General features: G+C 58.2%; 2 protein-coding genes across 9 annotated transcripts in view; one reads left to right on the plus strand and one right to left on the minus strand.

Annotated features, from left to right (window-relative positions):
• Positions 1-19,577, minus strand: NPHP4 (nephrocystin 4). Of its 4 annotated transcripts, XM_027751389.2 has the most exons (29): positions 19,377-19,576; positions 18,922-19,136; positions 17,975-18,106; positions 16,149-16,321; positions 15,770-15,834; positions 15,338-15,493; positions 14,447-14,583; positions 14,120-14,286; positions 13,912-14,038; positions 12,321-12,503; positions 12,069-12,198; positions 9,822-9,868; positions 8,951-9,141; positions 8,657-8,848; positions 7,844-8,031; positions 7,433-7,593; positions 6,846-7,026; positions 5,853-5,969; positions 5,584-5,663; positions 5,197-5,414; positions 4,910-5,099; positions 4,674-4,757; positions 4,422-4,578; positions 4,018-4,103; positions 3,090-3,175; positions 2,837-3,008; positions 2,106-2,285; positions 1,146-1,289; positions 1-966 (listed from the first exon to the last, which is right to left on the minus strand). In XM_027751389.2, exons 2-29 carry the CDS (start codon positions 19,057-19,059, stop codon positions 826-828), a joined length of 4,023 nt encoding a protein of 1,340 aa, XP_027607190.2. In that variant the 5' UTR covers positions 19,060-19,136; positions 19,377-19,576; the 3' UTR covers positions 1-825. The 4 variants fall into 4 exon arrangements, with proteins under 4 accessions (XP_027607190.2, XP_039241619.1, XP_039241621.1 ...); XM_039385685.1 differs by lacking the exon at positions 8,657-8,848; XM_039385686.1 differs by lacking the exons at positions 1-966; positions 1,146-1,289 and having other exon boundaries at positions 2,140-2,299; positions 19,377-19,577.
• KCNAB2 (potassium voltage-gated channel subfamily A regulatory beta subunit 2) overlaps positions 19,237-25,871 on the plus strand; it is a 20,723-nt gene continuing 14,088 nt past the window's right edge. Inside the window, exons 1-3 of one of the 5 annotated variants that reach the window (XM_039385688.1) lie at positions 19,237-19,260; positions 25,318-25,436; positions 25,810-25,851. In XM_039385688.1, the coding sequence (XP_039241622.1) occupies positions 25,360-25,436; positions 25,810-25,851 (119 nt within the window). In that variant the 5' untranslated portion in view covers positions 19,237-19,260; positions 25,318-25,359. Of the gene's footprint in view, positions 19,261-21,738; positions 22,175-25,317; positions 25,437-25,809; positions 25,852-25,871 lie in introns of those variants that run through there. The other 4 variants (XM_027751380.2, XM_027751384.2, XM_027751382.2 and 1 more) reach the window with 4 other exon arrangements.

Below are 25,871 nucleotides of genomic sequence, written 5' to 3' on the forward strand. Positions count from 1 at the left end.
TAAAAATTATTCAGCTAATCTACTTTAATAACACAACTTCAGGGCCTCCCTGTGCTGCAGACAGTATAATCAGTTCTAAAATATGAGCTGTCATTTCCCATCAGTGCGAGGGAGGCAGAGGAACTCAGCACCCGACTTCATTGGGGCCACTGATTCACCAGCCTCGGGTGAATTAGTGAAGAGCAAGGCAGCATTTCCAGGGTGGTGGGCTGCCCTTCCCACCATCCCCATTCACAGTCCCTGCCCTGACCTCCAGGATGCTCCAAGGAATGGGGGTGACACAGAGGACCTCCAGCACTCGCCTCTACAAGACAGGGACACTGCAGATTTCCACCTCCTCCTGAAAAAAATGCTGCTGCACTCTGCCAGTTGTGCACAGCAATTTTAATGGATCAAGGATGAGTAAAAAGTATCAAAAATCCCAGAAAACCACTTCAGCGTGTACAAAACTCACTATAGAGTCCACAATACTTTAAAAATATTCCGCAGAATCAAATCTGCAAACTTTTTAAGTTAAAAAAAGACTCCAAAGTGCCCAATATATTGTCATGTTTAACAAAAATAAAGATCCTGTGGTTGTAAAGTGCTGTAACAAACACATCCGCTCTCCCCGCTCTGTGCAGATGGAGCCGTGGGGCACCACCGGCACTCACGGCAGTGCCCGGGGATCCCAGTGACAGAGAGACCCCTGGTTTGGCAAGGTGACTACGAGGGGACCAAGCTCATCACCCCCCATCAGACAACACGGGCACCCCCAAGGCGGCGCTGCCGGTGAGGCCACAGTTGGCGCAGGAACCAGTGCTTTGCCATGGCGGGCAGGTGGGCTCACTGGTAAAGGACCTTCACACAGAAGGTCTCCTCGTTCTTGTCCTCGTGGTCATTGATGTGAATCAGGATCTCCTCCTCCCCCACAGCCTGGCTCGGGGCGAAGCGCAGCCCGATGGTGTAAACTTCCCCACCAGCCACCTGCGGGACAGCGGGTGGGACGTGGTGGCAGGACCTGGCCAGACCCCCTCACCTGCCCCCCCTCCCCAGGCCAGCATGGCCCTCCCACAGTGGCACACCAGGCACCTGCCAAGCATCCCACAGTCCAGCCTGATGAGCACCAGGGGCTGGCAAGGGGGAGTTCTGGCAGCAGGACATACCTCAAAGGAGTCCTCCTTGAACTGCAGCAGGTCGGGGCGGTTGGTGCACAGGAAGTAGAGCCGGGGTGAGGGGTAGGGGTTGGTGTAGGTGATGCGCTTGTTGCAGCCTCTCCCACCTCCTGCAGGCAGCGAGATCTCAAAGGCCTGTGGGGGAGCAGGAGCCGTGGGGGAGGCAGCACAGACAGCAGGGTGGGCAGCAGGAAAAATGGGCGCTCCCCCGAGCCACCTTGGAGAATTGCCTCCCACACACTGCCTTCCCTCCCCTCCCACACCTCACATCTGCTCTGCCAGCCAGCAGAAAGAACCCACCTTTGAGAAAAGCAGCAGCAATTAATTACCAGCCCAAAGGATGAAGGGCTGGGAGAGCAGAGGAGACTGGTCAGTTCCTTCTCCAGCTCATTCATGGATGTCCACGGGGACAGCCATGGCACTCCCTCAGATAACTAGATGAACTCAATGACCTTTAAAGGTCCCTTCCAACCCAAACTACTCTGATTCTCTAACATCCCATGGCACCAGCAGCATGTGGCAGGACACTGGGGCATCAGTGTAAACGCCAGTCTGAACCTCTCTTGGTACCGAGGGGTTCAGGAAAGTATTTTTAGAAGAAACACATTAGCCAGGAAATGTAATTTTCTGTCTTTGAGGCAAGGCCTCCGCCAGCACAGCGCTAATCGAAAGCAGCATGCTACAGCTCTAATTTCACAACCGGGAATACATCCGAGCTGCTGCTCCTCAGCGTGGGGCTGCCTCCAAAACAGCCTGAAAGGCATTTTACCAGGGGCTTCGTGAGATTATTCAAGTGCCCGAGGGCTAAATGTGTGCTCAGGGTGGCAAGTGCCAAAAAAAACACAGATGGAAAGAGAGGAAGAAACAGGAGACAGCCCAGGGTTACTGGTGGGACTGCGACCACCGATCCAGCACCATCACCATGTTTCTCACTCGCGAGAGCCGCTGTACCTTGGAGATGAGGGGCTGCCTGCAGGACAGGCAGAGCAGCCAGGAGGACACCAGCTGGTGGTACTCCACGTCCACCAGGTTGAGGTAGATGAACTTGCTGCCAGCCCGCCGCGGCCTCACGCCGATATACAGGTCCTGGATGCCATTGGCGGGGAGAAGGAAGGCACCCTTCGGATCCACCTGCAGAACAACACCTGGAGGTACAGCCACCCACAGCCAATCACAGCCCTGCAATGTCCAGCTTGGAGCATCAACTAGACCCAACTGCTCTTAGAAAATTCATACCTTATGCCATAGCTATTGAATCCCACCCCCAGGAATACCCTGGAACTAATTCATGTCAGGAAGGACAAGCGCTGCTCGGGGACAGACAGTGCCTTCCCAGTCCAGGGGTTCCCCTACACAGGCTTCGCCTGGGGAGCCTTTGCCTTTCCTTTACAGGACGGCAATGGAGTTTTTGTGCCTTTTATTATTCACATTTGCAATCGCGGCCAAACGAATTCTAAAGGAATTGTGAGTCTTCAGACGGTCTCATTAACGCAGATAATTTGCCCTCCGGGGTTTCACGGCGATGATCCTACACATGACAGCTCTAATCAAAAGATAATTATCGCAAACGCTTTACGGCTCTCGGTTGTTCATAATTCCGATTGGGCTGGCATTCCCTTCTCGGAGGGGATTTCTCCGGGCTGACCCAGGCCAGCCAGCCCCAAGCCTGCTGCAGGGGTTACCTCCAGCTCCTGGGGGTGGGAGGTGAAGGCCCGCACCCTCCGCGGGGCCGCGGTGCCGCGCAGCAGCAGGGAGAGGCGGGTGAGCTGCCCGGCCGTGCAGGTGACATCCAGGCGCTGCAGAGAGTGCAGGTAGAACTGCCAGATCTGGACAGGTGCTGCCAGCCAGGCGTCCCTGCGCATGGACAGACGGACAGGGCTCATCACACACCACGGGAGTCAGCATTCCCCACCCCTTTGAGGTCCCGCTACTTACGTATAAATAGCAACAAAGAACTTTTTGATCTGTGGACTTGGTCCTCCGGCTACTTTGAGGAAGATGTCCTGCGGCTCGCCAGGCCCCTGCACCAGAGCATCATCCCAGAAGTTGATACCGAGACCAGCTAACAAGGACCCCAGGGCTGTCCTCCCATTAACACAGGAACCCACCACCAACTCCCTTATGAAAGCAGATGCTTTCAGCTCCTCGTTAAACTATGTTATTAAGTTATTATACAGCTTGGCTGAGCTCTTCCCGTATTTTTAATTACAAAAGAGGATACAAATGACTATCACATTCCAGGTCTGCATCTGTAATCAAATTTTGGCAAATTTTCCGCAAGTTTTCTAACAAGCCCTAATCCAATTACCATACTAACATATTTCCGCAACAGCAATTAGCAACTATCCCTCGTCACCATCTGCACGGACATGCCCAAGTTTATTTTTCCCTTCCACCACTCCCAGTTGCAGAGCCAGCCCAGGAGAGCGGCGCAGGGCTGGGGCACGGAGCTGCCCCACCACCCCCCAGCAGGGGCAGGCTGTGCCGCACACCCTGAGGACATACTGTCCCACCACGCGCTGCCGGCGGGTGCGGATACCCCGAGCAGTGGGAAGGTCTGTCCCAGCCCGACAAAAGGCTGCTTTTCCCCAGTGTCTGAATCATCTGGTACTTGCTCAAAAGAACAAGCGAGCACAGGCTGCTGCGCGACGCGATAAGGGGCCACGTTCAGCCTCCCCCGCCAAAACAATGCAGTTCTTTTTAATTGGGAATAAAAAGCAATTCCCGTTTCATCGCTGCCAGTGTGTCACTGCCACGGGCTGGTACTTGGGGATGCTCCGCGTTTGCACCTACGTTGGCAGCTCCCTACCAACCAAAACAACCCGCAGGAGAAGGATGCAAAGGACAGCGATGCTGAACGTACCAAGGCTTTGGTTTCGCAAATGATGTCGGGGTCACTGCAACGAACAAACATCTCAGGCTGTCCCCCTGGTACCCCCACCGGTGTGCCTGCGGACCAGGACCAAGGAAACTCACCTGAGCCTTTTCTCTGCCTATGCTGCTTCCATGTGCCCCACACAGCCACCCACAGAACCCCTCATGCTGGACTACCAGCAAACCACAGGGGTGTACTGGTGTGGGGAATTGGGGATGACATCAATGGAGGAAGGTAGATGGAGAGGAAGTGAGGAGCCCAGGGCTTTGAAGGGATGAGGAAGCAGTGATGTGCTCTCTGGATGCTGCTGTGCCTCCAGGAAGGCCCCGTGAACCACAGATGCCAACCAAGAGAGAACAGACTGCGCCCCAACGGGCACACCGCAGACTCACCAGGGAGGGTGTGCCAGGGTGGCAGCCGAATGGTTTTCTTCAGGAAGGTGAGCTCCGGGTGGTAGAAGCGGAAAGTCTGGTCCACCACGTGGGGCTGTGGCTCCACCTTCACCCGCAGGAGTGCAATGGGCTTCCCCCCGCTCACCTGGAAGGAGACCTGTCCCGGGGGCCGGTGGGAGAGGGATGGGGTTCTCCAGTGATGCTGCTCCTCCCGCACAGCCCCTTGGGTGGTGTTTCACCTGGCTCCCTAACCTGGATGAGCTTAGTCCGCCCAGTCCCGCTCTTCCCAAGGGAGGGGGTGTCTGTTTTGGCACTGGTGCCCAGCCCAGATGGCCCCTGCAGGGTGCAAGAGGGGGTTGCCTCAGGATGCAGCACTGCTGTGGCTGTGCAGTGCTCTCTGAGGCCATAGCACCCTCCTCTGCATCAGCAAATACAGCCAAGGGAACACTTCCTTTTGGGAACAGCTCAAAACAGGGACCCGTGCCTACCTGTGCCGCAGTGACGGCAGGGTCTGCGGAGAAGGTCTGGTATTTGAAGGGGATGTGCACAGTCTCACTGGGACGCAGGTAGACCTGAGGCTTGAGGTCATCACGGAGATGGAACATCTCCTCCTCCACTGGCGTAACACTCTTGGTCAGCTCCTTGAAATGGCGCCACTCCCTCGGGTCCAGTATGACACTGGGAGAGTGAGCAGCAGAGGTGAGGACTGGCTGGGAACTGGTACCATCCTGGCATCACCCCACGCACACAGGGGTGACCCCACCTCAGCCCCCACCTGAGCTCAGGGTGGTCAACCTCGATGGTCACGGTGTGCTGGATGCTGTACGGGTTCTTCAGGGCAAATTCGAAGAACTCGGCCGTCCCCAGCACGGCGTGGACAGTGCGGGTGGCCGTGATGGCCTGGCTGAGCATCTGGTAGATGCTCTCGCCCTTGATGTGATCCCGGTAGGAGTTGATGACCTGCAGGTCCCAGGCACGCTGCTTCGGCCAGCCCTGCCAGGAGGGAGGGGACTGTAAGCCTGGAGCCACCATGGGGTCCCCAGCCCCTGTGCCCTCCTGCTGTCGACACCCTTGTTCAGCCACACCAGCACCATGTGCCGCAGCCGGTGCCAGGGGGTGGCCGTGGCCTCGCTGGAGGTGCCCAGGGGGGTGTCAGGCTCACTTCTGGCCGGCGACTGCGCAGGGCGGCCTCCAGCTCACTGTCCACGTCCACCAACCTCCGCGCCCGCACCGTCCGCCCGCCTGCCAGGAGAGAGCACCACGGCACCAGTGAGGGACCCCCAGACAGTGCAGCCCCAGGACCCCGCGATGTTGCGGGGCCGGGGAATGCCAGAGGTGGCAGCTGACCCACAGTTGGCAATGCAGGGGCAGAGACCCTGCCCACCTGAACCCACAGCAGGACAGGCCGAGCCCCATCCTGGCAGCACTCACCACCGCCAGCGTTCAGGGAGCGCCAGCTGCCAGCTGGGATGGTGACAGTGCTGTCTGGTGCAGGGACACTGCGGGAGTGGGATGGCAGCTGCCCCGAGATCTCCTTACACGGGTGACCTGCCGTGAGCAGAGACAGGAGTGAGTGGATACCATCCATTTTCATTGTTATAAAATCTACTGCCAATTTTTATCTCCCTGCAGCTCTGTTCAGCCAAGTTATACAAGCAGGAGGGAATATCTGGAGGTCAAGGATGCCCTGAGAGCCTCACTGTGCTCCCCGAAACCTGTTCCACCACACAGCCTCCTGCCCAGCAACAGAGTGGCACTGACAGCACACACCATCCCAAGCCCCTCACTGGCTTCTGCTTTCATTTCTGTGTTCTCCCTCCCTGGGTTGCAGCACTGCCACTGGCACAGCCACGCCCGGCTGCGTGTCCCCACTCCTGCAAAGGCTGTGCCAAGCAGAGTCAGACAAAGCTCTAAACCCAGTGGGTACTTAACCAGCTTACACATCCTGTCCTCATCCTTTGGGCAGGAGCACCAAGCTTTACCATCCTGTTTTCAACAATATTTTGAAATTTAAAAATAAAAAAGATGATGGGAAAAACACCAATCAAAGGCAGTTGCCGTCCTAGTGCAGCAGCTCTGTTTCCTCCCTCCCTCTTCTTTGGCGGGGTGCGAGTTAAACCTCTCCCTGGGTTGTGGATCTCAGATTCTCCTTCCCAGGAGCTTATCGGCCCTTTGCAGGCAAAGTATGGAAATGACGATTTAAGATATCTTATAGGGAGCTAATCTTTCCTCTGTAGATAAGATTTTAAAACCTGGAGTCACTGCACATTTATAGGACACGAAATTAAATATATAAACTAAAAACAGCCAGCAGGTTCTGGGAAGGGCGACGCCCTCGCCAGCTCGGCTCTCGCTCAGGTACAGCCCTGTGCACACTGCGTGTCCCACCCAAGCCCTTGGGCCGTGTGAGCAGTGGGCTCTCACCGACGTTGGCCAGGCAGAGGTGGAGGCGGCCCCTCAGAGCCACGCGGACGCCGAGGGGCCGCAGGGCTCCGTGCCACAGCGCCTCCCGGCCCAGCACCAGCCCCTCCGGCTCGTACTCGGTCGTGGCCACCTCCAGCTCGTGGTAGGTCCTGACGGCCGCCTGGCCCTGGCGCAGCAGGGGCTGGGGACAAGGCAAGGACAGGCAAGGTACAATGAGTTACTGGGGATTCTGGTCCAGGGGGTCAAGGGCTCTGGGTAAGGATGCCACTGGATGTCCTGGCTCTGGGGGGGGGTCTAGCCCTAAAATACTGCTGGAGTTCCAGGGAAGGGGAAGAAAGCTAATGCTTTGCCATTGCTTTGGAGGAGAAGACAACAAATCCCACAATTAGGGCTGACACTGGACTGGGTTATACAGAGGGGCTGACGGCATCTCCATTACTGAAGACGTGAGGACAGCACAGAGGCATCACAACACAGGACCAAAGGGAGAGCCAGGCTGTTCCCTGGTCCTGTGCATGGGAAGGGGGGTCCTTCAGCATTAGCAGTCCCAGAGGCTCAAGGGCAAAAACCTTCCATCTAACCAATACCTCCAATTTAACAGCAGCAGACCCAACATGGAGCAGGGAGTCTCCATCCCAGACGTCGATCTGGAGGCTGTGCTCGGCCAGGTACCGCAGGAACCAGCGCTGCTCTCCAGGCCGCAGGAAAGCCGGATCCACCATGTACTTCAGCTGCAAGCCCGGGGGTCCTGCAAGACACCACAGCATCAGTCACGGCGCTTGGTATGGTGGGAGCCGGGCGGCCCCCACGCGCACCTCAGCCCGCCAGCACTCGGTGATGTACTTCAAACACCGGATATTTTGAATGTTTTTCACAATGTGCAAACCAGCAGAGGTTTGCTGTTAACAGACACCAGCCCATCCCTCAGCCTGGAGGCAAGCCCAGATCTGCCCAACTAAGAGGAGCAGCCACACAGAGATGCTAAAACCAGAGCTTACTGGTGCCGAGCGTCCCGTCCTCGTTCACCCGGACAAGGAGCTGTGCCGGCACAGCCAGCCCGGTCACCGACCCCCCTTCCGGGATGACCAGCTGCAGTCGTGGCGTGGTGACCGGTGGGAAACGGTAGAACTGGAAGGTGAGGAAGATGGTCCTCGGCCATGGCCCCTCCACACTGCCCTGGGCATCCCTTGAGGAGAGGGGTTTGGGTTAGCTTGTGGCACGGTGCTGCCGCCCCATCACGAGCTCCTCATGCATTTGGCACATGCCAAGAGACAGAAGAACAAGAGAAGATTGGCAGCATCACAAGTATTTGGACTTCTCTGAAGACAGCAGCCATACGGTTTGCCTTAACTTTCCAAAAAGCTTAGTAATTCCAGCTGTCTCCTGCCATATGCTGTGATGGAGGCACCCAGCAAAGGCAGCGTTACCTTCTCACAGCATTGCTGCCAGCCACGGAAAAAACAGAAGCAGGGCCTTATCCAGCCAAAGCCACCCCTCAGGTGGCAACTTCCCCAACTGCATTTGCATTTCTGGAGAAACCCTGCATTAACGAGTTCTGACATCACATTGTGGCTCATGGATCCAATTAAAAATAATGGATTATGATTTAACAGTGCCTGGAAAGGACAAGAGCATCATCATAAAACCCTCTGGGATTTGCCTCCATGGTAGGTGCTGGAGGAAGAGGCACCTCTGCAAGGACTTCTCCTGCCCAAGTAGGGAAGCAGGTAGGAGGATTTGAGGAAAGGACTCTGCCCAGGCGGCCCCTGAGATCTGCCCACAGAAGGCACCACCACGAGCTGCCATCCCACCTGCCAAAAGCCAGGAACTGCAGGATTATTTCATTGCCTTGCAGAGGGTCAGCTTCCTCCAGCCGTGGGTTGAAACTGCCTAGCTCCACTGGCTCCGAGATTTCCACCGGCTCCTGGTTGCGGTCCAGGATGTCCGGAAAGCCAGCGGCGTGCAGGCGTGCCAGGGAGGCGCGGGACAGGGACACACAGGAACTGATGGAGAAACTGGGGTGAGCTGCACGGAAGTGGCTGTGGGGACCTGGTGGGCCGGGCTGTGGGGACACGGGAGCCTGGGGAAGGGGAGCCGAGCATCACCTGCCTGCCTGCAAACCCACGGCGGCCATGGGCACCTGCAGTGGGGCGAAGGGCAGCGCCCGCAGCTGGTCGCTGGCACCGGGCTCTGTGTCCGGCGAGCCAAGGTCAGCCTCCAGGTGGGTGATGCCCCCATCCTGCAGTGGGGTCTGGTCCTTGCCCCGTGGCGAGGCCATGAGCTGGGACACAGACAGCTGGAGGGAGAGTGACAAGTGTGAGCGCCTGCAGCCCCAAGACAGCCCCCCGAGGCAGCCCCTCAAGGCAAGGTGGGCCAGCAGCCCCTCAATGCTAAAGGAGCTCGGCTGCCACGTGTGCCAGCATTGCCTTTCCACCAAGAAGCAGCACAGCTTGGCCACGTGAGGGTTCGCACCTCCACTGCTGTTCCCTGCTGCTCACTCCCTGGCAAGAGGAGGGATAGCAAATGCAGCAGGAAGATCAAACTGCTTAATGTGGCCTTATGAGGTATTTCATTTCATCAAAAATATTTGTGTGCATTTATTCCTGCATTAAGATATAAAACAGCATAAAGAAGACTCTTGGCACTCATAGCTTTCCTTAAATCCCAGCAGCTCTGCACGAACAAACCGTGTGTCACTGTCAGCACGTACTGGGGACAACAGGACCCAGCAAATCTGGGCTGTCAAAAACCAGAGCTGCCCTCACCAACACTCTTGGGGCATGAAAAGAGCTCAGGGAACCTCCCCCCACATTTCACAGGCAGGATCTGTTTTGCTGCCTGGAAGAGGTGGATTTGAGGACACTCAGTGCCCTCTTGGCCGCAGCAGACAGGAAAACAGGCAGAGGATGCATGGGGGCCATCCCTTGGGAATGCCACTACCCAGCACCCACATCTGCTGGTGCCCGTGGCACTTACCCCTGGTCCCCGTGGGGAGGCCGACACTCGCCGGGGGGCTGGCACTCCTGTGGAGAGGGACAGGAGAGAGGCTGTAGCAGAGCCGTCACCCCCAGGCACCCACCACCACTGAACCCCCCCATCCTCCCAGCCAGCCCTTTTCAATTTTGGGGGTGAAGGCAGTGCAGTAAAGCTGCTTACCATTGCTGAACTGCTTCTTTTGACTTATTTATCCAACAAGACTGATGCCTGAGGGTTAACATAGCACATCTCCAGATCCATCCGTTATTTTGCTGGGAATCAGGTTAACTCTGCTGCAAACAGCAGCTCCTCCATCCTCTGGCAGTGCCGCGGTGCCCAACGGCCACACGGTGCTGCCCAAGTGGGATGCTTAATGAGACGTGAAAGTTTTAGGATACTTAAGGTTTTCGTTGCATCTCTGTTATTTCTTGTCACTCCCTTCATCTGCTCATGCATTTGTGCCCCGAAACAGTGGGAGCTTTATTGTGTTTATATTTGGCTGCTCACTGGCGCCGGCACAGCTGAGCTCGAGGAGCCGCGGGTCCTTCGCAGCAGAGCAGGGGCACAGATGTTCCATCTCTGCATCCACGTGATGCTGAGACCTTATTTTGCTTTCCCCACCACGTATATCCCAGCTATTCCATGCTGGCTGCTGTGCAAAGGAAACCACCCCATCCCTCTCATGCCTAAAACACTGTTTCTTTTCAGTTGGGAAGGCTTTGGCCTGCGCTAAGGAGAGGATGGATGGATCCGTCAGCACCACCAGCAGCTGAGGTGGCAGAAGAAGCCCTTGACCTCCCCTGGGCCAGACCAGTAGCGTGTTTCCCAATGGAACTCTACAAAAAAGTGAACTCAATAGTATTTTCAGAAAGCTTGGGGTACAGGCTGGAGGGGCACAGCTCCAGGACCACCACTGAACTTCCCAGGCTCCCCCTGGTGCCACAAGCCTTCTGGAGACAGGGAAATACCATGCAGCTCATCCCTGAAAATTGCCCTGCTGAGGGTCTCTCCTTGCCTGGCACAGCCTGTGCCCCAGTCCACTCCCCCAGGCTGGAGCACCCCACACCAGTACTGGGTTGGAAGCCTACCATCAGCACATGCTCCCCTCTCCCCTCACCACACCACAACTCCACCAACATATCAGCCACCTCCAGCTGAAAGGCACCAGGAAAACCTTCCAAGCAGCATCAGGAAGGTACCAGCCATGACGCAGCCCATGCTAAAGGGAGGCAAACCCTGTGACATCATCAGACTCCTTCATCTATTCCCAAAAGACTTCCTCTCCAAAGTTCCCCCCAGCGGTGATCCTGGTTCCTTGCCGTCAGAAAGACAGGATTTGTCACAGCAAAGCCATGGTGCCACTGCCATCTCGTGGAAGGCACCACAGCATCAGACCTGGCATGGAACAGGTACCTGCTGCAGTGGGCATCACCCAGCCCACAGGCTGGCACCAGAGAGCTGAGGGAGTTGTAACACTTAAATGCTGCCAGGTGTCTGGAGCATCACCCTGAGATATATCTACAACTCCAGCAAGAATGGCACTGCAGAGAAAAGGGGAGTTTGCTTCCATCAGTCACAAAAGGGGGATGAGAGGAAAACAAGCCGGACAGGATCTCCAGGAGCCTAGTGCATGGACACAACCTCGTGCCCAAACCCACTGCAATTTTCCTTCCAACTCCAATAGAGCAGATGGGTGCTGGAACCTCGACCACCAGCAGCCCAAACTACAGACAAGATGTATCCGAGCACCCAGGCAGATGCTGCCTGCTCTTCCCCAGCCAGGCACCAGCACATCCCGCACACACCCATCAAACCCAGCCTGCTGTCACACCTCCTCAGCAGCAGCACAACAAGATTATTATTCTTTTCCTCAGCCTTTACTGACATCTCTCCAGTCCCCACATCTGGAAGGACTCACAGTCCAGAGAGAGAAGCAGCAGTACTGGCAGCAAGAATGTGCTGCTGGTGTGGCCACTGTCCCCATTGCCATCAGGATGACCTGGAATGGGAGCGAGCTGGGGCAGTGCTAGCAGTCCCTGGGGATTCTGCACGTGGCTCAGCAATACTATCACAGGGGAATTTTGCAAGTTAAAAAGTCAGAGCTGAATTCAACTCGACAGAAACTTGGTTCACTCCAGTAATTCATAACTAGCTTACTGAAACTCGCTGAAGTCGTGTTTTCTCTCCCAAGCAGACACCGGTGCCACACTCTATATTTTAAATGTCAGCAAGCTGGAAAACACTCACTCAGCGATGGCGTAGGAGGCTGCTCCGACTCGTCCCTGTCTTTACATAGGATCTCTGCAGCAGTTACAAGATGTTCTTCCGAATCAGTAGAAACATGGAATTGGACAGTCCCAGACTCCACGTGCTTCCCCTGAAATTGGAAACGAAATGCTTTCAGACAGCACGTTACATGCAGCCTCCCTCATGCCTCTGACAGCGGCTCCCTCACCCAGCAGCGCAAGGCAGAGCTGCCAGGGGCCAGCAAGCCCTTACCTGCCGGGAGCTCCTGCTGCTTGCTGGCGTCCGGTAGACCAAGGCTTGGCAGGGGCCACGGCGGGCACCGCCACGCAGGGGCAGGACCACCTCTGTGTCACCGGTGCCCGGGTCGGGGCTCCAGACAGCCCAGCGCACCGAGCGCATGTCGGCCGCCTCGCCGCGGGCACTGCCGGGCACGGCCTGGGGGACAGGGAGCACCGTGAGTGCCAAGGAGACCCACCTCGCCACCAGGACCAGGGAATGGGTGCTGCCAGACAGACACTGACTCTTGTCTCCCACCACACCTCCCCACACCTGGCTCTGGTGTCACAGAAGCCACTGCCCTTCATCCCGTTCTGGAGACGTTTCACTTTCCAGCACCTAATCTCTCTGTAACCCCTTGCTCAAGCAGCAGCATGAAGGGATACGTGTTTGACCCCCATCCCTAGCAGAGGGGAAAGGCTTCCACTTACCTAGTACATCCACAGCCTCCCTCAAATCAAAGGAGAGGCACAGAAGCAAGAGAGGTCTCTTCCAGCACCCACCATCCCCCTCACAGCTAATTATGGCATGGAGGACAAGGACAAGGTGATCAGCTCCACAAGCGGCTTTGGGATTAACTGCTCTGCTGCAGGGCTGTGCCACAGGAACTTGCTCTGCCACTGTCCCAGCCAGCACTCCCAGCACAGCCAGACGGACCTGCCTCTGGAGCCCCAAGCCTCTGTGGGACACTGGGCTTCCACCTTCCAACAGAGCTGGACTCAACAAAATTTCCAGCTGCAAGGCTCAGTACAAATCCCTCCGGGTCTGGCACACACATCCCACTTTATAAATACCCGTTTCCCCCACTTTGGATCTGGACAGTTCTAACAAGAGACGTTTGCTGCATTTTCAACAAATATCTTGGCAAGATGATTAAAGCTTCCTAACAAGCACTGGGTCATCAATTCAGCCAGCCAGCAGCCAATGGCTCCAACAGCACAGGGTCTCTGGAGAGAACACACAGCGCTCACTGAGCTGGGTTTAACCTGCAGAAAGGTTAAACTGAAATGCAAGTAAACAATCAGTAAGTAGGTGAGAATGTACTGACTGCAGAGACCAAGCTCAGAGACATCTCCTGGCTTTATGGTCTGAGAACATCAGGCTGGAGCACCTGGAAAAACCTCAGGATTCAAGGGGGGGAAAAAAAAGTTGAAAAAAAATGTGGGAGGGGTTAACCTCTTTTCAGCATAAATGCTAAATTCTAAAGAAAACCCTTTTTTATATTAAAAAACCCCTGAAATTTTCAAAATTAGCTTGCCAGAACTATAGGACTGCTGCAGGCCACAGTCCTCCATCTACACGGTGGAGAAATGCAACCCCTGTAATTAAAATGATTCAATAAGCCCATTTGCAGGGTATTTCATCCAGTGCTGCAGAAAAGACCCAGACACTTTGTGCTGCCCTTCGTTAGGCAGCACAGCCATGCAACGAGGAGCTGCCATGACCTGGAGGAGCAGGATGGCAAAATGGGCAGAGGAAGGAGTTCCTGAGCAGGGCTCACTCCTCCAGCAGGATCTCTGCTCTTCCACAGAGGATGGAGACGAGGCACACGCACACTTGGCCCTACCTTCCCACCAGCTCTCCCTGCGCTGCACAGGACGTATTCCAGCTGGAAGCAGACCCTGAATGCCGGGTGAGGGACCATTTCATTCAGGTGGATGCGGCTTCTCAGCACAAGGGCTTGACCTGCATCCCTGTGCAGGATGGAGAAGTGGCTGTGGCAGCATCTAACACAGGAGAGAAGCAGCACCAGCAGCAGAGGGCTGTCCCTTTACCTGGCTCTGGAGCCGGACACCCCTCGGCAGCCGCCTGGCACCACCTCTGTCTCTGGCACCAGCACCGCAACCTGCGGCACCCGCACAAAGCGCAGGCCGTTGTGGACACCGACGTGCAGCCGCCGCTCCCGAATGGCCACCTCGTCACCGTCGGGCACGGCGTTAGCCTGGGACAGGAAAGCTGTTACAGCAGGGACACCTTCCACTCGACCAGGTTGCTCCAAGCTTTGTTCAACCTGGCCTTGGACACTTCCAGGGATGGGGCAGCCACAGCTTCTCTGGGCAACCTGTGCCAGGGCCTCACCCCCCTCACAGTACGTTACTTACCTGAAGTAAGCGATCACTGTTCAGGAAGTCCAGCAGTTCCTCCTCAAATTCCTCCAGGGAAGGGTATAGCCGGACAGACAACTGCTCCAGATAGCAGGTGACCGCCTTCATCAGCCGGGGCTTCTGGAAGCAGTCACCTGAAAGACAAAGTGGTGGCCACAGGTTTCCCAAGCAAACAGAAAGCCACCACTGCTGTGCTGCGGTGCCCTGTGGTGCCACAGTGGTGGCTCTGCCCACTCAGCTTCCAAGCACGGGGCTGAGCACTCGCAGGGAGTGCTCAGTGCAGCTGCTTTGGAGACCTCACTCAGCTTCACCAGCAACAGTTACAATCCCAAAGCCATCAGCAGTGGGTTTTCCAGGCAGGAAGCTGAAGAATAATTCAGCTGCAGAACTGTGAGGAATTTTTACCCTCTGAATCTTCATCTCACACATTTTAATTGCAGCAACTCAAAGGGCAACGTGCCACAGGGAGAGATTAACGAGGGCTGAGCAGGCAAGAGCTCATCCCCTAAACCTGACAGACCCCAGCGATCCTGAACCTACCACCAAGGAGTTTAAACAAGCTGCAAGGCCTGTTCCTAAGACTCTGCTGAATGACTGTAATTAAACCAACCAGCACTTATCCCTGGCAGCAGCTTCCCAAGAGCGAAGCAATTAACGGGCAGGGAACAGACTGAGCCATTTTGACGCCTTCCAGGCTGAGCTCTGAGTGTGAGGGCTGTGGCCCCACACAGGGGAGATGCCCTTGCCAGGAGGCAGCACTGCAGAGAGTCCAACGGTGCCCCCAGAAATCCCATCCCAGCACCCTGCCTGCCCTGCCCGCAGCCTCCTGAGGATCCTCTGCCTTCAGCAGGAGCAGTGCAGGCAGAGGGAAAGGGAAGGAGCCTTTACTCGTGTCTCCACATGCTGGCAGCAAGCCAGGAACCGTCTGCAGCCCAGATACCAGCAGGTTTTCAGGAAGGAGGTGAAATATTGTCTCCAGGGGCTGGTGGTGCTTCAGGGCATACTGCAGGTGGCTCTTCTCCATCACCATCAGGTATTTGTTCTCTGAAGAAAAGAAAAAGACCCAAAATGACCAAAACTGGGGAGACAGCTTCACAGAGCCAATGTCAAAGGAATCATTATCTATGAACACATGTGCCAGGAGCAAAGGAAGACCTGGGTTTGCCCAGCCAGGCTGTTCCCAGCTGGCAGTAAGGCACGTCCACTGAGCACTACCAGGACACGGATCACGTCTCACATCAACCAGACGTGCACGACACACATTTGGGTAAGAGAAGCCACCAAGAAGGGACCAAGATGCCATGTGTGGATGCTGCTTACTTTCTGCAGGGTCCTGGAAGTGTGGGTGCAGTAGGGCCTGTGGCGTGCCATGGTACAGCTTCAGCCTGAAAGCAGAGAGCAGACATGCAGAGGTCAGTAAATCCATGCTGAGGCACATCTCTCTCCTCCATTACATCTCCATCATCCATAAGGCCCCTGCTCAGCCCCCACCCACTCTGCAAAAGCCCTGTCCTTTAGAGAAGGGACAGACATTCCTCCCAAATCCATCACTGCTTCCCCAGAGTGAAGAATTCCAGGTTTCTAAATGCTGGCTTTGTCTCTGCAGCCCCAGGACCACCCTTTCTTCCCCCAGAGCAGCCATGCACACGGCCACCCCAACTCCTAGTGTGTCCTGCCATTCAGCAGCAGGGGAACCTACGCTCTGTCCTCAGTGGCTGGGTCTGTCGCCTCAGATCCGCCGCGGAAGAGGGGGATGATTCCAAAGCCACAGGAAAGGTGCTGAGAGCCCTCATCCCCTTTCTTGGCCTTCACTACCACTTCCACGACAGCAACGATGCCAGGGTGGTTCAAGGAGGTGTGGAAGTAAACAGTCTGGGATGGGAAAGAAAAGAATTGGGATATTCCAGAGCTGGCAGCAGCAGCTGCAGGCAGAGCAATGCCTGTTGCACTGGGACAGCCACTGGCACAAGCAGAACATCCACTAAAACTTCCAGACAGATGATCTCAGACACTACTAAGAAATCTCAACTCCTTAAATCTCAAACATTGTTATTCCTTTTTTTTAAAACTTTTTTTGTTGTCATCACCCATTTTCTACGGTAACTCACAGGCTGCAGACCCCAAACGAGCAGGGCTTTGATGCACTCTGGTCCTACAGCATTAGAGCCAGTCAAAGGAGCTGGAAACCCTCCTGCAGGGGGGAGGGAGATGGGGGTGGCCTGGACCTGAAGGCAGGAGGGGACGGGACACAGGTCACCTCTCCAGACAGGATTTAAAGCGAGATTAATCTTTCTATTAAAAACTCATTACTGCACTGTTCGAGAGAAAATATTCACTGCGATCACAGGCTGTCAGGAAGGGATAACAGAGAGGGACATTCCCACATCTACCCCAGGACATAAATCGTTATTCCATTAGCCTTTATTGCCAGGTGCTCCTTTAACAACCTGACCCCTGGTTGAGAAGCAAGGCTCGCTCTGCAAAGGCACAGGGAGCCCTTACAGCAGGTCCCATGTGCCACTGAACGCACACAGCGGTTTGTGACAGGGCATTCCTGTCCCCTAAACCCTGAGGACAAAACCCACCACACCTGCAGACCCTGATCCCTGCCCTCCTGCCATCCTGCTCTGGCAAGGCTGGTGAGCGTGCAGGCAGCACCTCCACCTGAACTCCTCACAACACTGACCTGCTGATTACCATGAAGTTGAAAGATCCCACCCCTGTGCCAGACTCCAAGCCCTGCAGCTGCAGGGACAGGCAACGCAATTCAGCCACCACAGACAGGCTGTGACACAGTCCCCCAACACCCCAAAACTCCTGCCAGCTTCTCCTAGTCACACAGCAAACACCCAGGAAGCCTGCAGACAGAGGGAATGTGTTTGGAAAGGCAGCTCCTCCCAGCATCCAGCTTTCTCCACAGCCCTCTCTGCCCTAGTTTTAATCCATTCCTCTTCAAAACAAGCCGGGGTGGGACAGTACTGAAACACTTGGGAAAGAAACACACACATCAATACCCCTCAATGCTGCTGACAATGTAAATGAAGGCAGAGCACAGCACCAAGCTGTGCTTCACTTCACCTGCAATGCTGAGGAGTGGAAACAGGAGTGATGAATTGGAAAATATGACATCTTGGCTATGGGTCATGCCATGGGGCAACAGGATCTCCCTGGTAAGGGGCACCTTGGTTTGCTCAGCTTTGGAAGAGTTTAGTTCCCAGATAGAGGAAAGTGGTGTGCTGGAGGGTGGGCAGCTGCTCATTCCCCTCCTTCCCACTTGTGGGGAAACACTGCTCTCTGCTGCCGGCTCTGAACACAGCAGGTGGCACATGGTGGCACATTGCTGTTCCCATGGTGGGACTAGCCCCGGGAGTAACCCAGCAGCCCAATTTCCTCATCCCAATAAACCATGCATAAAGCTTAGTAACCAGGCAGTGTCTGGGGCGCACCCTGGGCAAAGGGTCGGGAAGAGTCAGGAGGGAAAAGGGTTTGGTGCTGCCTTTCCCCAGACCCACAGCAGCCCCCTACCTCGCTGAAGGTTGCCCTGGACGAGCGCGGCGGGGCAGCGTGGGCAGCCTGCCAGCCGCTCCTCCATGTCCTCCCGAAGAAGTGGTGGTAGGTGGCATCGAAAAGGGACAGGCGCAGCTGGTACTCGGCTCCCTGCAAGGCACGAGGCACCGGCACTGGGGACACTCACGGACACGCCAGCTCTGCACCCCCAGAGCTCAGAACGCGCTTCGGTGAGAGAGGACAAATAATTCCCATTTTCTAAGGGATGCCCAATTCGGGCACATTGCCACTGACACCTTCAGGCATTGCTGCAGAACCTGCCTGAAAGCAAGAGACTAATGGAGCAAAGGAAAAATGGGAAAGCTGAATGTTAAGCACAGAATAAAGGGGCAGAAAATGTTCAAGTGCTACATGGAGATTTTTAATTTAAATATACTTCGTTAACAAAAAATAAATGAAAAATTAATTAAAGGCTAACTCAGATTCGCAGGTGAGAAGGCACGGGATTGAAATACAGCTGAGCTGTGATTTGTGTTTCTAGGAGATTTCCAGTTAGTTCCCCCTAAAAACACCTTGTTTTGAAAACCCCCACCCCTGAGAGGTTTGGCCTGCACACACAGCCCGGAATGCTGAAAGGGGCTTAGAAAAAACACAGTGATAGAACAAGGGGAAGGGGTTTAAACTGAAAGAGGAGAGGGAAATTCTTCCCTGTGAGGGTGGTCAGGCCCTGGCATAGGTTGCTCAGAGAAGCTGTGGCTTTCCCATCTGTCCAGGTTGGATGAGGCTTGGAGCAACCTAGTCTAGTGGAAGGCGTCCCTGCCCACGACACGGAGGTGGAAGGAGATGATCCTTAATGCCCCTTCCAATCCAAACCATCCCATAATTTTGTGAATTGTGGGACTGGGCAGAAGCCACGGGGTCAGCAAGACACTGCCAGGGTCCTCCCGCAGGGCCGAGCTCCCTACCTGGGCGAGGGCAGCGCCGTGCAGGTACTTGAGCACGCAGCGGAAGGCGGCAGAGCGGGGCGAGGGGCGGGCGCGGCCCCGCTGCGGGTGCGGCGGGAGCGGCTGGTGCTGCCGGAACACCCGCTCCCACTCTCCCATCGCGCTCCGGGGGTCGCCGCTGCCTCCCGGCGCCGGCTACGGCGGGTGCGGGGCTGGAACAGCGGGGGACACGCAGCCTGCGGGAACACGGACCCCGCACCGTCAGCACACACAGCCCCGCGCACCCACGCGCACGTGGGTGGGGACGCGCCGCTGCCCACGCCCGGCCCGGCCCGCACCCGCCTGGGGATGCACACACAGGTACAGCAGGGGCCGGTCCGGGGCCGGTCCGGGGCCCGTCCGCCCGCGCACCCACGGGATCCCCATCCGTGGGACCGGGACAGTCCCGCACCGCCTGCGCCCCCCCGCTCACTCACCGCGCCCCGACGCCATCTTATCGGACCCGACCAACCGCGCGCCGGGCCAGGGGAGGAGAGGACGCGCCGCCGCCGCTCGCCGCTCCGCCGTCCGCCTCCCGCGCACCCTCGCCGGGGGGAGGAGGAGAGACGCGACAGCAGAGCGATACCGGAGCGATCCCGCAGAGGCGCGGGACGCAGCAGCGAGGTGGAAGCGGCGGCGGCAGCGTCGATCGTCCCCCCCCCGGCGGGTGGTCGCGCCCGGCTCAGCATCGGGTTACTAGGGCGATGGTGCCGCACCGCGCGGGGCGGGGCCTCGCGCTGGGCCTGGCCGGCCCCGCAGCCAATGGGGGAGGCCCGGCGCTCTCGTTATATGCATACGGCACGAGAGGCGGGCGGCGCGGCCAATGGGCGGCGGGCGGGGCGGGGCCAGGCGGGGCGGGGCGGGGCCGCCCCCCACGAGGGCGCGCGGCGGAGCGGCGGGAGCGGCGGACGCGGGGCAGGTGCGGGGGCGCGGGGGGAGCGGGGCCGGCACCGGCACCGGGCGATGGCGGGGGCGATGGGACCAGGCAGGGCCCCGGGCAGAGTGCGGGCGAGGCCACTCCGCCGCACGCCCCTCCCGGCTCTCCCCGGTGCAGGGAACGGGGCCCTCGCCCCGCCGCCGGCTCTCGTCCCAGTGGGACCCTGGGCTGTGCGGGGACGGGAGTGGTTGGCCGCCGTCCAACGGTGGTTCGTTCCCCCGGCAAGGCGAGGTGACCCTGCGCGTGATGCTCAGGTGGCCTGCGGCCTATCGCCGTACACCGGGAGCGGCGGGGCTGGAGCCCCGGTGACGTGGCGTGAGCCACCGGCAACGCTCCGGTGACTCGAGAGTGGGAATGTTGGATTTTCCCCAAGCATCGTCCGGTTTCCTCGTCAGAGCCACTTTGTGCACAGCGGGTCAAACGTCAGGGTTCCTTCAGTTCCCTTCAGTTTCCTGCCGTGCCTTGGTCCCTTCCTTGTCTCCATTTGCAACGGTGACCGGGGGCTGCGGGTGGAGGGAGCCCCGAGCCCTGTGGAGGGTCCCCGGTCCCCTTGCAACCCGTCCGCAGCCACGGCTCCCTCACCTTTTCTTCTGCCGGGCCCAAAGCTCTCGGGCCTCTGGCTCAGCAGCCTCCAGTTTTTGAGGCTGTTTTCCTTGTGATGGGGACCCCCTTTGGTCCCCTGCCCGCTCAGCCCGTAGCTGTCATGTGGAGCTGTCGTGTTTCATGCCGGCGTCCTGGGACGGTTCACACGGTCACTGCGGGCTTTCGTCCAGGTGAGACGTGGTCCGTGCCGCTGGCACCCAGCCTGCTTCCCAAACCACAGGTTTCCTCCCAAAGCGTCGCTGGGAGCCACGGTGCAGTGCGGTGGGTGAGTGCTGGGTGAGATGTATCCAGTCTGTCTGTATCACATCCATATACAGGCTTGTTGCATATATGCAGTGATTTTTCCGGCTGGTGAGCAGGAAACGCCTCTGCACACAGCTGCCGACAGAAGATTCGTGAGGACTGCTGGTTTTATTAGTTATTATTACTATTGTTTTGATGAGGAGGGCAGGAGGGCCAGCCGTCACCTGCTCTTGGTGTGCAGGTCTGCAGGTTGGATGCATCACAGAGCAGGAGGAAAACGACTTGGCACATGACTCCCACCCTCTGCTGGGGGAGCAAAGCCACTGATGGGCTGGTGCTGGGAGCATCCCCGAACAGGATGGGGTTTATGGCCTTTCCTACCTGTCACTGGCTGTTCCTGGAGCTGCTGTGGCGTGGACAGCAGGCAGCCTGCTGGGTTCACCCACCCTGGCAGTTCCAAGTGGTCCCTGTCAGTGTTGGCATGGTTTGGAGCAGGCAGCATGCTTGTTGTCCCCGTCGCTGCCAGGACAGTGCTGGAAGGGCAGAGGAAGTGCCGAGATGCTGCCATGAAGCTGAGTATGACTTGGCTGAGGGAGAGGAATCGTGTTTTCCTAATTTATAAGTGCCAGAGCATCACTGCGTGTCCAAAACCCTGACCCCTTTTGCAGGCTTGGCCTCTAGTTTTCCTGTTAGATCCAGCTGCATCAATGTTGTTATTGCTGCGGGATCACTGCGGGGACCAGCCTGCTCCAGTTACTGGGGTGTCTCCGGGGGGTGGGAGGGAGGGGATTTGCTCGAGGTGACCAAAAAGCCAAAGGCGCTGAAAAGGCGTGATGGGCGCGAGCCGAGGGGGACGGGCCGCCGGCGGCGGGACTGACCCCGGCGCTGGAGGCAGCCCCGCAGCATCACTGCCGACGCTGTATTTGATTTTTTAAGAAAAACACCCGGCGTGATCTAAGGCAGCGATGATGCAGCTCCTGCCCAGGCTCCCTGCGGCCCCGGACTAGCCTCCCCCCGCCTGAGCTGCGCAGGGGCGGTCGGTGGCAGCCGCTCGCTCGCCCACGCGCTGCCGGTGCCGGGTGCGGCGCCGACACGGTTAAGGCACCGGCGGGATCGGGAGCCGGCTGCAGCCACCGGCGGAGGCAAACTTGCCGAGTCAGGATGTGAGAGCGGCAGGGACGGCTCTGCAGCATCCCTGGGTGCTGCCGTATTCTGGGGCGCGGAGGGCTCAGCTTCCCCCTCCGCCAGACGCCTTTTCCCGGGGACGGAACGGGAATGGGGTAGGAACCGTCATCCGCTGCGTTTGCCGCCGGCTGTAGCAGCTGCTCTGCGCCGGCACCGGCGCCGCTTCCCGAGACCAGCGGAGCCTGCAGCTCGCCGGCAGCCGGGCTTTGACTCATTTCTTTGTGCCTCCTGACCTCGCGTCTCCCTCCGTCCGAGCACCGGAGCCAGGTAGGTGCGGTGCTGGGTGCGAGCGGGGCCGCGGCGGTGGCTCGGCCGTGCCTGGCCGGCAGCCACGGCACAGCGGGGACCTGGCAGGGTCACACATCGGGAACGCGCGGGTGCTCGGTATCCTGGTGGACCCCGGTACTTTGGCACTGGTGTACGTGACGGCAGAGCCGGAATAACCCCGGCTGGCGAGCCGCATGTGCTTTCGGGCTGTGTCATTGACTCGGCAGCCGAGCAGCGCCGGTGCCGGCGCTTCGGCGGTCACGGGCGACCTCACGTGTCGCAACTGAATCCCCAGCACCCGCCTGCTGCGCTGTCGCGATGATGGGCTGGTGAAGGCGCCGGAGCCCAGCAGCGCGGTCGGAGGGGCCCGGCGGGCTGGGGGACGCTGCGCCGCAGAAGAGGCTCCCGGGCCGAGGGAAGGGGCAGGGCTGCTGCTCTGCGGATCCCTGCGGCGCCCGTGCAGCCGGGGGGGGGCACGGGACCAGCGCGGGGCATGAGCGCAGGGGTGACGGCAGGAGGTGCCCAGGCGACAGAGCAGGGCAGCGTGAGTCATTGGGCTAAAGTCACCTTCCCCGTGGCGTCGGGGGGGGGAGCATTTGCTTCAAACACGGTGAAAAAGGGTTAGAAATATGGGGACGGGCACCTGGCGAGGGGAGATGCTCCATGCCACATTCCCTGCATCCCATGCCTGAGCAGCTGGGCAGGGTGCTGAGGTGCCCAGGGCAGGGGTCTCCCAGGGCCTCACCCTTGGGGGATCAGGCTCACCAGAAGCAGTGGTCTCGTCCTTACATTCCCATTAGTTCCATGTGCAGTTTCACCCCATCCTGCTCCGATAGCAGTGTGTCTGGGAGGCTGCAGTCTGTGTTCCCCCCCAGGCTGGCCCAGCAGACCTTTGGCTCCTGGGGCTTCCCGGGCGTAAACCGTCAGTGTCGCAGCACCCTTGTGCCCCATCGTGCTACCAGGGGCAGGGATGGAGCCCCGTGGGAGCACAAACTATCAGGGCTTCTGCACTTTTCATCTGGCTCCTGGGTGCATCCTGCAGAAGAAAACACTTTTCTTCCTTTTTGGGATATTGTCCCGCAGAAACTACCGCAGTTGAGGACTCGCAGCTGAGTCGTGCTGAGAACCTGGAGGTGCAGGAGCCGTCTCAGGGAAGCACCAAACTGCCAGCATGGACTGGACTGGGCTTTTGGCAGTGCCTTTGGCTTGGAGAGCTCGGAGGGGTGCATTGGCCCCTGAGGCCAGAATGCTCCAGCTCCTTAGGCTGCAGAGCCCTGAACTGTGTGCCTGTGGTCCAGCCATGCTTCCCAGCACAGTCCCTCCAGCGCCGCCGGAGACTTGCCAGCCACTGCGCTCAGCCCCTGCAGCACTGCTGGGAGGCAATGGGGAAGGGGCATCAGGTCCCGTTGAAAACAGCGGAGAGCTGAGCTCCTGGCACCACAGCCCCCCCGGGATGCAGAAGCAGCCCATCCTGGGCCACTCAGGAGTCCGGGACTGTGGCAGCACAAGCAAGGAGCTGCATGGCTGTGCTGAGGCATGGGGGGCCAGCTGTCCCCCCTGCAGGCATCCCTCAGCTGCCTTCAGCTTCGTTATTCCACCACTAACGAAGTGATGCTGAGCAGGCATGAGCAGTCAGGACAGTGCCCAGCCGGTGGCTGCCACTGCCAGGCGAGGCCGTGGGAGCTGCAGAGCCAACACGAGCATCCCCCAGGAGAAGCTGGGGGATCTCAAGGGCTCGAGGGGCTCGGCAGGGTCCTGGCTGTGGGGCTTGGCAGGGTCTGCTCCCGGCGCAGGGCAGTGCTGCAGGGCCGGGAGAGAGCAGCTCCCTCCTGACCGCTCAAAAACAAACCCGGCTTAACTCTGAGCCTGCCTGCGCTCTGGCCCCGGCGCGGCTGCGGCCAAGAGAGACGCGCTCCTGTGGCGCTCGGGAGAAGAGCGTTGGGGATCTGTGCCGGGGCCGCAGCGGGGCCGGGAGCTGCGGTGGGCGGGCGGGCGGCTCCTCGGGGACGGGCTCGGCTGCCGCAGCCGCTGCCATTGGGCTGCGTGGGCTGCAGGGGCTGCGCCGGGATGCAGGCACGCCGTGCTGGGATGCCGGAGGGATGCAGGATGCGGGAGGGATGTAGGATGCTGGCACACTGTGCTGGGATGCAGGAGGGATGCAGGCTGTGGATGCAGGCATTCACTGCTGGGATGCAGGCAGGATGTGAAATGTAAGCACACCATGCCGGGATGCGGGATACAGGCATGCTGTGCCAGGATGCAGGAGGGATGCAGGATGCAGGCATGCTGTGCCAGGATGCAGGAGGGATGCAGGATGCAGGCATGCTGTGCCAGGATGCGGGAGGAATGCAGGATGCAGGCATACTGTGCCAGGACGCAGGCGGGATGCGTGCCAGGACATGAGCACACTGTGTAAGGCCATGCTCCTGCTGAGCCCAGGGCAGCCAGGAAGGAGCCTGGAGATCTTTCAGACCCCATCTGGGGGAAAGAGCAGCTGGTGACCTGTAGTGTAAAGATGGCATCTCACCAGCCTAAAGAAAGATAGGATAAATTTAAACCCCAGCCCCAGTTCTGTAGGGAAGTGTCATCATTTTCCGTGATATTGGAAACTGCTGACAGTGTTGCGGGAGCGGGAGCAGGAGCACAGCTCCCAGGGAGTCATGCCAGATGCCCCTGGCATGGGGATAGGGACAGGAAGGGTTGGGGGTGCCTGGGGGTGAGGCTCCCTTTCCCCCAGAGTTCCTGCATCCCTGTGCACACAGTCACGTGTGGGCTGCGGTCAGAGCTGGGCTATTTTCCTCTTCTTGACTTGTCCCTTGCAAAAGATCTTTGGGGGTGGCTTCAGGGTTTTCAGAGTGTTTCATTTTTCAGGCCTGCATTTTCCCAGCATTTCCTGAGATCTTGGGACCCCCTGAAGTTTGGGGAGAGCAGCCAAGCCGAGAAGTCAGGGGCGCAGGGCTGGGGTGAGATGGTTTGGGGATCAGCAGCAGGTCAGACTGTGAACTCTGGGGTCTGGCTGCTGTGCCCACACCACTGCCCCTGCCACACACCCTTCTGGCTCGCGAGCTTCTGCAACAGGAAGTACCTCATGCGCGTGCCCAAAAAAACCTCATTTCTTTCTTTTTTCCCTTCTCCTGTGGCAGGGGTGAGGCAGCGAGTGGCTCCGGGGAGCCCAGGGTGGCTCCATGTATCCCGAATCCACCACTGACTCCCCAGCGCGACTCTCGCTGCGGCAGACAGGCTCCCCAGGGATGATTTACAGGTAAGGGTGCGGGATGGTGGTGGGGGGGCTCTGTGGGGCTTCAAACACAGGCCCATGGCATCCCAGAACCACTACACTCCATGAAATTGCCCTGACACTCCAAAACCACCCCAGCACTCTTCGTGCAAAAGCTTCCAGGACAAAACCCCCACATGGCAGCAGCAACAGTGTTTTGGGGTACTGGTGCCTGTTATGGGCATAGTGGGCACTCCTGGGGTTGTGCCAATGCCCACTGCACTGTACCTGCCATGATGTGACATGGGTGGGTGTCACTGACCCTTCCCATGGCCGTTGGCTCTGCTGCTCAGTCCTGCTCCTTCTTTCTAATGGGGTTTGTGGCATCTTTCTTCTCTCTCCCCTTTGCTGTCGGAAGCGCGAGATACGGGAGCCCCAAGCGCCAGCTCCAGTTCTACAGGTAACCCAGCCCTTCCCCCT

The sequence above is a fragment of the Pipra filicauda genome, unplaced genomic scaffold (genome assembly GCF_003945595.2).
Source record: "Pipra filicauda isolate LSUMZ 115617 unplaced genomic scaffold, ASM394559v2 scaffold427_size588224_pilon, whole genome shotgun sequence".
Classification (NCBI taxonomy): Eukaryota; Metazoa; Chordata; class Aves; order Passeriformes; family Pipridae; genus Pipra; species Pipra filicauda.

Bases quoted from the DNA above. Each gene is read 5' to 3' on its own strand.
- NPHP4 (XM_027751389.2), bottom strand. From the start codon at position 19,059: ATGGGAGAGTGGGAGCGGGTGTTCCGGCAGCACCAGCCGCTCCCGCCG. The intron at 12,199-12,320 runs GTAAGGGCTTGC...TTCCAATTTCAG, and splicing joins GCAGCAGGAGCTCCCGGCAG to GGGAAGCACGTGGAGTCTGG. The intron at 967-1,145 runs GTATGTCCTGCT...GCTGTCCCGCAG, and splicing joins TCAAGGAGGACTCCTTTGAG to GTGGCTGGTGGGGAAGTTTA.